We start from the raw sequence: 12,313 nt of genomic DNA on the forward strand, positions 1-12,313 counted from the left end.
AAATGAGATGCATCCCTAATAGTTGCCTTGCAGTGCTGAGTAGATTACTTCAGAATTACAATCCAGTACTTGTATTAGTGTTGAGTGTGAATGTGTGGGTGAATGGGACCCAGCGTAAAGCGCTTTGTAACCTCTAAGGTTAAAAAAGGCGCTATATAAGTGCAGACCATTTACCAAACTGTTTACGGATTACAAATTACATGACTGAAATTGCAATCAGTTACAATTTATTTTGGATTATATTGTTTTAGGAATTATCTAATCGAATAATTTTTTTATTTATTTTGGATTAACTCTGACCTAACTCTTGTAGGACAATCTATAATTTTTTGACATAATGATGCTTAAAACGCATTTAAGAAAACTTAATGAATCAAAATATAGTTGGTATGCTTTTTTTGTGTTTTACTATTTTTGGCAAAGATGGCTGAAAAAGATTTTTAGAGAATTATTCTTATGTAGAAGAGGATTTTGTTTTGTCTTCCAGGTTTGAAAATGGAAAAAGAATATGAAAAAGAAGAATATGGAGGAATCAATCAATTATGAACAATTTACTGCTGTTGCCTGATTAATACGTAATCATGTAATCCATAAAAGTAATCTGATTGCAAGTATTTAAAAAAGTAATTTAATCTAATTACAAGTACTTGATTTTTGATTACATATTCTAAATTACATTTAATCCATTACTACCAAGCACTGTTGCCTTGTTTAGAGTGTGTTAGTTTATATAGATCAATTCAAATTAAATATATAATTACTGACCTCTAGTGTCATGTAAATTACACTAACAGCCAGTCTCAGATCCCCACCGGATGCTACTTTCATGTCTTTCAACAGCATCTGCTCAGTCGAGAGGCCTGAAATACAGAACAGTTCCATCAAATTACATAAAGTCATAATAAAAAAATCCTAATATTCAATATCAATGGTTTGTAAGAATATTGTATCCTCAATTTACACAACAAAGATCATCTCACCTGACACATCAAACTTGGCATTCTGTAGAGACTGAAATAGAGCGCCCCTTGGAGGCAGCTTTGGAAAATGCTTCTCCAAAAAGAAGACGTACTGGCTGTCCTTAGGGGTGACTTTACCTGCCTCGGGTGCCATGTTTACACAGTCTAAGATAATGGCACCTATCAACAGAAGGCCAAAATACATTTCACAAGCAATTCAACTCTGCAACGTTGCTTTATACATCACCATCACATTGCATGTATGTGTCAAATCAACAGGGTACCATAAATAAATACATTTATTAGGCAGATTATCTCCACCAGTGAAAACCAAGCGGAGCCCATCTGATGTGTCTAACAGTGTCTAATAAAATCTTGTCACCATGACACTCACCATATAAAAGTTGAGCCACCTGTTGATCAAGCACCTCAGGTGCTTTCTGGGCAATGCGCTCTGTCACCAAGGTGGCACAGGAGCCCACGGTCTCTATGGTTATAGGACAGGAGCGAGATGGGGGCCTCTCTAGGAGGTGATGGTCAATCACTTCCACGACAGCATCTTCCAATATACTGTCAGCGCTGTAAATTCACAATGAAGAACACACTGTTGTGAAGAAAAAAAACTTTGTCCTGAACCATTATCTACTAACTATTATACTGTAATTTATTATAATACATATATTATTATTTAGTCTATTTTAAATGAATACATTTTAATTTAGTAATGAAATTGTTAATTACATATTATAAACTTATAGATAATTATCTCAAAATCATTATTATAATTTAATAACTTATTACTGTAATTATTACAAGGATGGAAATTATAAACCTATGGTAAAATCACTGTAATGCACAGCTTCTTGTGGTTTATTGCTTTTATAAAATGGCAGCAACAAAAATTTGATAAAAAGACACAAATGTTAGATGATAGTTACATTTATAAAAATATGAATCAGAATAAACAATTCTTCTGAAAGAAATATAGCTCATTAGCCTAAAAGTGCATCCCAAATCGCACACTTCTGCACCATTTTGTAGGATTAGTATGTTTACACTAAAAATGCAACAAAATGAAGTGCACTCCGAGTACCCGAATGGTGTACTTCTTTAACCGAAATAATAGTGTGTGGAATATTAGACACTTCATGCACTCAGCGGTCTCATCTTGCCCTACGTAGCGGATGGGGAGGTGTTAACTGGCCGCGATATTGTCCGGACAAACAGCTGAAAAATGGCGAATACTTCTGTATAATGTAAGTAAAAATAACATTAGTGTTGCATTTGGGACGGTACTACATTTTTGAAAAGTCATACACTAGATGGCTCAGTGCATGAGTGCACAGTGCGCCATTTACGACACAGAGTCACAGGTGTGCTTTCCAGCGGCTTTGAATGTGGCTAATCCAATTAGAATTTAGAGTCAGAACTATTTGTTTCACTCGGACTACAATAAGAATAAGAGAAAATGAAGAAAGATTGTGTCTCTCGTCTCATTGTATGTGAAGATGGTGCAGAATATGTAATGCACATGCAGTATGTGCTACAGAACAGAACAATGACCTGGGCAAAACGTTGTGGTCAACCAGCGTCAGTGTGAGCCGTTTGGCCTTGTGTAGGCTGTAGAGGTCCACCTCGTCCCTGAACAACAGGTAGTCCTGGGATAAACCGGTCTCTCTCAGCATAAATATACTGTCAGAACGCAAGGGGAATTCAGCCCGTGGGATATTGAGTACAGGCACTGGTACCTTCTTAGAGTCCAGAGTCTACAACAGATAAAGAATGATGAATAAATCAATAATCCAGTTTAGTATAAAATGATTTACAGGGTTCTCACACTATTTGGTTATTCATTTCAATCACTTTACCAGTTGTTTGTAATTACTGGATTAAAGATCCTTTAATAAAGACTGCATAAAATATGCATATTAACTTTAGAAATTTCATGCCTTTTTCATTATTATTTAAAGATTTTATTCACATTAATGACTTTTCCAGGCCTGGAAATCACCCTGATATGTCCAGGTATACATGACAGTGGTAACCCATAATTTAAAGAAGAGACGTAGCAAATAAGAAGTGTTCTAAAACATTTATAAAACAAATACAATTATATTATAAAGACTGGAAATAGATCATGTTTATCATAAATACTGTTACAGTTCTCCTGCTTTACACAAACACAACAGGAAATAACTGAGTTTGCTAGCTTAGGTGTAGCATACCTTTGAAAGAAAGTAGGCAAAGGTCAGTGCTGATACCATGGAGTCCATATCACAAGCCTCATTCCCCATTACGATATGCAGCCCAGGGCTGTTCTTACTACAACCCTGAGAATAAAGGACAACACTGTCACAGACGTATGGACTGATATAGAACAAGTATGCATAACATATACATGCAAGAATAGCTCATAATAATGCATGCTGGCCTCTTTTTAACCAGGCTGACAAACACAATTAAAACATGAAGCCTGTACTTGGTTTATGCAACAGTACCAGCAGGCTAGCAAATAATTATAGAAAGGACCAATTACAGCGAATGAACCAATTACTGAGATTGTGGCCGTGAGAAGGCACCTAATCAAGCCAATGCAATCATCTTTGCATTAGAAAAGTATCAACATTCCAGCATCAAATAAGTAACCAGCAGTCTGCTGAATGACAAAAATGCATCCAATAGCAGCAATGGATTGGCTGGGAGGGTACTGCAAATCTGACAAACAATGTTGAACTCTTATGATCTCTCAGTCACTCTGCATCATTGAGAGCCAGTGGAGGTGGGGTACAATGTGCCAGAGATAAAACACATTCTATGGCTTCTCACCAGATATTCTGCAGTACGGCAGTCTAGCAATCCTCTTCCATTTTAACAAACACGCAGATAACATTTACATTTATGCATTTGGCAGACGCTTTTATCCAAAGCGACTTACAGTGCTCTTATTACAAGGACAATCCCCCCCGGAGCAACATGGAGTTAAGTGCCTTGCTCAAGGATACAATGGTGGTGGCCATTGGGATTGAACCAGCGACCTTCTGATTAACAGTTATGTGCTTTAGCCCACTACTCCACCACCACTCATACAGACAATGATTCATTTGTATCCTTGTTTGTTATTTGTTCTTAAAGGGATTTTGTCAGGATTCACTCACAGTCACGTTGTTCCAAACCCAAGAGTTTATTTCTTCCATAGAACATAAAATAATTTTTGTGGCCAAAAAAATTTAAAAAGTGCCATAAATGTAGCTCATTCAATTCATGTGCTATATTCAAGACATATGTAGCTTTTTTTTTAAGTTGTTATTCAATGAAAATCCTGACCTCCTCTGTAAGTCTTAAATCTCAATCATACTTTTGCATATTCAAATGTGGTGTTTGGTGTCATCGTCGTCAAACATGGCAAATCTGAATACGTGCATGCACAAATTATATTTGAAATTGTGTGTTGGTTTTTGGGTTTTCTATTTTTGATATAGGTCAATATTGCTTTTATTATATGGAAAAGAGCAGCATGAATATTCTTCATTCACCCTTTTGCGTTTTCCACAGAAAAAAAAAAAAAAAAAACATGTGAATTTAAAACAATAGTTGTTGGCCAAGTGCTGACAATTTAGATTTTAGGTAATACTGATGGGCAAACCCACAACCCTACAGTATATATGAAGCACATTTGTTAGCCCACTTGCAAAATGGAGATCACTTTTAATTGAATAACACTGAACGGATCATCCTGATTTCAATACCGTCTTTCATCTCTCTTCATAATGACTCTCAGTCAAGCGATAATTAGCATTTGGCCAGCTCCATTACTCCAGCCTAACACAAATGCTATGTGTGACGTCAGTGTTAATGATGTACTCTGATCCGGGCAGCCAGCTGCTTTTTTTATTTAAATACTTAACAACGGACTGTTTGGTCAACACACAGACTGAGGTCACAGCTGGAACAAACCACAACAAGGCTGGGCTATAATCGCAAAAAAATGTTTTAGCCTTTTGACGACATTCTATATATCTCAATTTATTTTCTCTGAAATTGTATTTTATTTTTCAAATTAAATTATCTACCTACTGTTTGATAAACAATGTCTGAGGCCACAGCTGGCACAGACCATAGCAATGCTGGACTATATTGCAATTTATTTTTTTTAGCCTTTTGATGAAATTTGATCACACCATTGTTGTCAAGTAGATTCAAAATGTTTAATGAAAGAAGTAAAACACTAAAAATCTAGGTAAAAAAAGGCATGTTCTTCACAGTATTATTAATGGACACCGTGTAGAATGATCTTTACTAAATATACGCACCAGTAACAAACTGTAAATATAGATTTTTAACTCAAATATTTAATACAAGCACTCAAAAACAATTTTAGCCAGTTCTTTAAGATTTACGCATTCTAATTACATCAACTTGAATTGTGTAAGAAAAAAAAAAATCTAACTTAAAATATGAAATATGAAATGTGTAAATCATAAAAAAAAAAAAATCTCTTTTGGAGATTGCAAAATGCCACTCTGGTACTTCTTTGAACATTTTTAAGTAATTACTCAAATTAATAGTTGAATCAGAATTTTGTATTAATTTACTAAAATGAACAATTTGAACTGAATGATGCAGGATTGTGAAAACATTTAATGGAGTGGTCTTTTGGAAATTTAACAGTAAAATAAAAAGCACATTAAAATCATTGCAAAATTCACAGTGTTGCTTAATGTAGTATTGTTAACAAAAGCACTGCAATATTGAGAACCTTTGATGTATCACACAGCACTAGTAAATGGTCCTTGCACTTTTTCTTTTTTACTTTGTTTAGGAGAAAAACTGTGAAATTGGAACAATGATGTTAACAAAATGGGAGTAATTAATGGGTAATAATGTTGGGAACAAAATAGTTAGTGATGTGTTAAACAACAATACTGAAACAAAAAACAACATTTGATGCAATCTATAAAACCCAGTTGTGAAAATACTGTAAAAAGCACTTTTCCTACAAAAGATTAATGCACAATTCTGCATGGTGACTTTGGAGAACACATTTGATTGAGAACTCGGTTGTGACTGACTGTGAACCGGTATACTTAAACCTGAATGAACCAATATGCAGCATTTCCTGATCAAGAGGTTTGGGCAATCTCTCTCTCATGTGATAATAAATCACCCAAAACCTTGTTAGATGAGGAAGTGCAGGGAAAACTAGCTTATACATACCAATATGTGCACATCCGAGGGACGGTTCAGGAAGTTAAGTCAGGGTGATGTGAAATGGACCACAGGACAGTAAACAGAACCTCTGGGTGTTGGGTCAACTGGTGTGCTCTCTATTGGCAACATAATGCTTCGATGCAGGCAAAAGGCACTTTAACCACAGATCAATCTTATAAGCTTGCTGTTTTGCTCTTGGTTTCATCAATCATTGACTGATGTAGTTAAAGAACACATTACTGCTTTCTTCCCTGGGCTGAAAGTCACACTTTAGGTGAAACACTTAGTAAACACAATGTTTGAGTATATATCTGCCCAGCAGTTGGTGACTGCAGGTATTAAGTGTGTTTCAGAATCAGAATGAGCTTTATTGCCAAGTATTCTCACGTACACAAGTGGTAATTAATGTATGTGTAAGGTAGGGGTATGTACTGTTATTGAATTAAATATGAGTGAATTTACATATGTACATGACATATTTGCACTATGGGAGTCCTGAGACAGTTTAATTTAATTTGGTGGCTTAACCAAACCAGACAGTTATAGATGTGCACAGTGCAGACTCAGTAACGAGTAGAACTGTATCAGAAGCTCCTGTGGGAGGTTGAAGTTCCTCAGGGGCAGCTGACACAGTTCTACTCGGTTGTCATTGAGTCTACCTGTGCACAGCTATAACTGTCTGGTCAATATTTTGGTTTAAAAAAAACAGTGTTTGGGGGAGAGATGCAGTGCTGTCTGACAGATGCTGCACCAAACAACAGGTATTACAGTCTCTGTAAATAGGGGCACCTTAAGTCATGAAATTAGTACATTATCCTGTAAAACTAGAAGTGTGAATGTTCTTATTGACTAAACACACTGACAAACTTTTTAATCCTCAGAATATTTAACCATGTATGCAGCCCAAAAATATGTGTCAAACAGCTCACAAAATGTATCTTTTTTACATTTTGTGAAAAGTAATGGCCAATGATTGACTATATGGAGAAAAGATTCAAACTAACACAGTAGAACTACAGTGGCCTCAAAAGTATTTGAAAATAATTGAAGAAATAATTCACCATCACTAAACAAATTCTCATCATTTACTCACCCTCATACCATCCCATACGTGAATGACTGACTTTCTTTTGCAGAACACGAACAAATATGTTTAGAAGAATATCTCAGCTCTGTAGGTCCTTACAATGCCAGTGAATGGGATACCAAAAAGCACAAAAATGCCTCATAAAAGTAATCCATATGACTCCAGTGGTTAAATCAATATATTCAGAATATATAATAGGTGTGGGTGAGAAACAGATCAATATTTAGGTTCCAATTGCCACTTTCACTTTCTTCTTTTTGTTTTAGGCGATTTGCCTCCTTTGAACATATCGCCACCTACTGGTCAGGAAGGAGAATTTATAGTAAAAAAGGACTTACACATTGATCCATTTCTCATCCACACCTATCCTATTGCTTCACAAGACAGAGTCTTATGGATTACTTTAAGCTGTATTTATGTGCTTTTTGGAGCTTCAAATTTTTGGTGCCCATTCAATTGCATAATGAGGACCTATAGAGCGGAGATATTCTTCTTAAAATCTACAATTCTAGGACACCAGTATGAACTAATGGTAAAATTATTTTGAAACCAGCGGTTACATAAAGTATATTTCCTCTTTCTCCTATTTTATTGTGTTGTAAATTGTTTTTTTTTTTTTTTTACTTCTATTTCTACTCCTAATCTATCTATATATCTATCTATATTTAATAATTGTATCATAAAAAACATAAAAGTCATACCAAGAATTTCACTACATGTCGTTATGTATAAAATAAAACTGAAATTAAACTGAAAACTTTAGTCCTGGGAAAGGTTTAGCCTAACGTCATTTGTTTACAGATGCCACTTCAGATTTTGTTTACTAATTCATTTACACTTATAAATATTTGAAGTGTGACTCAAGTGAAAAAATACTTTTAAAGCCACTATATTGTTACGTTTAATAGAGACATGACATTCTTATCTGCTTTCTCTCAATGCACATGGTCATGCGGACGGGTATACTCACGAGCATCACACGATCTAGTGTCCAGCAAACATAAGCGGAGATTATTTTAGTAGCATGCCATCAAGCTGGACACTAAACAGTAATCTTTATCAAATTAAGTACTCACAAACTCGCCTAATTATAAGTGCAACATGGATGAAGTGGGTAGACCACGCGAACCATAGTCTTACCTTAAGCACATCGTGACAGCTCCGTAAATATGCCTCCATTTTCACACGGAGCCCAAGGGATTTCACGAAGCGAAGTATCCTGCAAGCGTGTCAAAATACGTTTTGGTGCCTCTGCAATGTGCACAGTGTCTCAGGGCATTGACGAGAATCAACGAATGTAAGTTTTGGCAGTGGAATTCTTCTTCTACTACTATTGTTTTTTTGGGCGGTTGGCAAACCAGCTTTTGGTGCATTACCGCCACCAACTGAACTAGAGTGTAGAACTGCCTTGTGGAAGGACATCTCTTATGGGTTGGGAGGGTTACTTTTTAAATGTGTTCCACTACAGATTACAGAATACATGCTGTAAAATTACATTTTTAACGTATTCTGTTAGATTTTTCAAGGTCAGTAATATATTCTAAATACTTTGGATTACTACTTCAGCACTGGTTGATTTTTTCACTTGTTTTGACTCCAAAAACTCTGCCAGTACAGTAAGACAAAATACACATGTTAAAAATACATTCTTTGAAAAACATAAATATCTTAAGCAGTGTTGTTTCTAAAACAAGATCAATCTAATTGATATTGTTTTAAGGATTTTAGATATTTGTACAGGAAAACAATAAAAACAATTATTATCAAGAATATGATTCCAATCGTATTCTTACGAATCGTAATCATAAAAAATAAAATAAAAAAATGCAATCAATGGTCTTACTAGAAAAAAAGAAATTAATATATCCACCCATGTTATATTCCTCTTGGGAAGGTCCCATTTGGTCCAGGCTCCCTGGGATGCTAGCTCCACAGCCCTTGATCTTCGTCCTTCCTCCTCCAGGTGTCGTACTTCTTCTTGGAGCATGGCTCTTCTCTCCTTGGTATCCATCTTCCACCATTGTTGGAAATGGGAAGTTCTGAGGCCCTGTCTCCCTGTCCATGGCATTCCAATAATGTCATGTAGCTTCAGCATATTTTCAGCTTGTGTGACAGGTGTCTGCTACCCACTTGCATCCTGATCTTGTAGTAACACCTGCATGTCTGACTTGTTCATCCTGGGAGTCTCTGTATGTCATTACCACTCTACACTTTGCCACCTTGAATTCCTCCACCACGGATGACAGAGGAAGTTGGAGCTGTCCTGATTTTATGTATAGGCCTACTGATTGAAGCTTGGAGGGATTCCCAGCTACTTTCAGAGGAACTTCCTCTCCACTCCTTCCACACTTGAAATAGGAATTTCATACACTGTCAGCAGCCACATCAATCTCGGCAGCAGTCCGTGTTGGTAGAACCATGCTTTGAATTTCCCCAGAAGTCCTGATTTTTCCATCCTCCTCAGCCATTCCTCTGACTGCTTTTCAGTGTTGGTGATGTTGTTCCTGTCAGTAAGTGAGTCATCAAACCACTTTCTGAGGCATTTAATTGGATTCTCCTCTATCGATGGAATATCTTCTCCCTGCACTTGCAGCTTAAACCTATTTATCAGTTTGCCTTTTCTGATCACCATACTCCTGGGTTTCTTTGGCTTGAACTTCATTCTGGCCCACGTTGCCATGTGGTGAAGCACTGTTAGCACCCACCTCGCCTCCACATGTGTTGTGTTTGTTACAGTGAGGTCGTCCATGAAACCTTTTATTGGGGGTTGTCGGATGCCCGATTCCATTTTTGGTCCTCAGGTTTCTTTCCCAGCAGCTGTTACAATCTGTTATTCATTCCCATTATAAAGAGGATGGGGGAGATTGTGCATCTAGTTACGATTCTCTTTTCCAGGTCTTGCCACTGAGTTGTAAACTGGGCTGTTTTGAACCTTAACTGGATGCCTCTGAGTTGCAGAAAGCATCAGAGGGGCGATTTTACGAGTTCGCCACATAAAAAAGCGGGAGGTGTGAACAATAAACATTGAAAACTTGTATTTGGAAGAGAGAAAGTTGCTTTGATAGCAAAAAGTAAAAAAATTACTCGTTTATGTTTAGGGCTCAGCGTTTTCTTGCGGGAATTTAAATTAGTTAAATTACTGGGTCTCTGATATTCGTAAACGATAAGGTAATATTTAATTAAAATAAATTATGAAATATTCAAAATCTCTTCACAAATTTGGACAGTTTTTAAATATTTCTTGCTTAGTACTCTCAAAGACATTATTGGTGAAGCAAAAACGTGTGTGTGAAAAACACTTTGGTGTGACGTCACTTCATAGATTTCAATGTATTCTGCAGAGGTGACACGAGTCATGTAGAAGACCCTTAACACATAAGTCACTTTTGCACATTAATCATTGCTCTTCACAATCACAAAAGTGACCGATTTCAAACTAGCGAATTTATCCGAAAGGTGAGTAGTGGATCCCTGAAATAATTTTTTTTCATGCATTTATTTATTTTGTGGAATTTGATCATATTCCACAGCACACCTGACAATCTTTCATTTGGGAAACACTGGTCTATGCTACTTCTTTCCATAAACTGAATGGTGACCATGTCTGTCAAGCAATATTTTTTGTGAATAATGGCTTAAATTTCAGTTAAATTTAATATATGGCTTAAGAGGATTTGTAATATAGTGCACAAACCATATGGACTACTTCTGTGATGCTTTATTGTAATTTTTGAAGCTTGACAGCACCTGGTCCCTATCCACGTTTATCGTATGGCAACAGCTCAGACATTCTGCTAAACATATTTTTTGGTGTTCCACATTAGTGTCATGTTCTCTGTTGTCTTTTGTTTTTGTGCTTTTATGTTGAAGTTTAGTTTAGTTCCTGTTTCCTGTTTGGTTTTTGTAGTCCTTGGTAGTTTCTTTTTATGATTGGTTTCCCTCTGATTGTTTCTCCTTCCCTGATTGCTTCACCAGGTGTCCCTCATTCCCTTGTTTGTTCCTGTGTGTATTTAAGCCCTGCCTTTTGTTCACTCCTTGTCGATTGTTGTTTAACCTGGTATGTTTCCCCTGCCCGTGTACTCAGTTTTATGTTTATTTCCCCATAGAGGGTTTTCCTTTGTGTTTATTGGTTTGTCTGTTTAAATAAAGTTTGACTGCATTTGGATCCGCATCTCCTCGTCTGCCTTCGCTGCTCGTTCGTAACAGAACAATCGACCACCAATGGATCCAGCGGTCCAGCAGGCTAACTACCGGCTGCTCAGCCTGAGGCAAGAAGGCCGACCTATAGAGGACCACGTCCGCGACTTCATTGAACTGGCGAGTGTCGCGGACTTCCCTGAATCCTCCCTTGTGGCCTTCTTCAGGGGTAATCTGGACGGTTCGCTGAAGGAGCGGCTGCCACAAGCGATGCGTGGCTGGACTCTCCGCGACTTCCTGGTGGCGACCCTACTGGTGTGCGACTCACCGCTCTCTGTGGGCGTTGCTGTGAAGGACCCTACCACACCATCCACAGTGGAGTCTCTTCAGCCACCCCCGGCGCCCCCTATAACACCAGCCCCACCTGTCAGCGAACTAGGCCACCAAAACCGGCCTCTGTCCTGTGGCCACCTCCCAGGTCCCCTGAACCGGCCCTTGGCCCACGGCCATCTCCCAGGCCACCAAAACCGGCCTCTGTCCTGTGGCCTCCTCCTAGGCCCCCTGAGCCGGCCCTTGCCTTATGGCCAGCCCCCGGGCCATCTAAACCTGCCCCTGCCCGGTCGATACCTCCCAGGCCCCCTGAACCGGTCCCTGCCCGGTCGACGCCTCCCAGACCTCCTAAACCTGTCCCTTTGTGCCCCCCGGGACTGCCTAATTGGCCCCGTGGACTGTCTCATTTCCCCGTGTGCCCCCGTGGACTGTCTCATTTCCCCTTGTGCCCCCGTGGACTGCCTGTCTGCTCCCTGTGCCCCCATGGACTGCCTGTCTGCTCCCTGTGCCCCCTTGGACTTCCTGCCTGCCCCCTGTGCCCCCTTGGACTGTCTGTCTGCCCCTGGTGCCCTCATTTTGTTTTTTGTGGGCT

General features: G+C 38.3%; 1 protein-coding gene across 1 annotated transcript in view; it reads right to left on the reverse strand.

The window, feature by feature from the left end:
- The window catches only part of prune (prune exopolyphosphatase), a 21,003-nt gene extending 12,403 nt beyond the window's left edge, over positions 1-8,600 (reverse strand). The window contains exons 1-6 of the mRNA XM_052147790.1: positions 8,395-8,600; positions 3,185-3,289; positions 2,523-2,725; positions 1,354-1,538; positions 981-1,139; positions 766-860 (exon numbers count right to left, since the gene is read on the reverse strand). Coding sequence (XP_052003750.1) covers positions 766-860; positions 981-1,139; positions 1,354-1,538; positions 2,523-2,725; positions 3,185-3,289; positions 8,395-8,433 — 786 coding nt within the window. The 5' untranslated portion in view covers positions 8,434-8,600. The remainder of the gene's footprint in view (positions 1-765; positions 861-980; positions 1,140-1,353; positions 1,539-2,522; positions 2,726-3,184; positions 3,290-8,394) is intronic.
- Positions 8,601-12,313: the final 3,713 nt, after the last annotated feature.

The sequence above is a fragment of the Xyrauchen texanus genome, chromosome 17, assembly GCF_025860055.1.
Source record: "Xyrauchen texanus isolate HMW12.3.18 chromosome 17, RBS_HiC_50CHRs, whole genome shotgun sequence".
NCBI classification, from domain to species: domain Eukaryota; kingdom Metazoa; phylum Chordata; class Actinopteri; order Cypriniformes; family Catostomidae; genus Xyrauchen; species Xyrauchen texanus.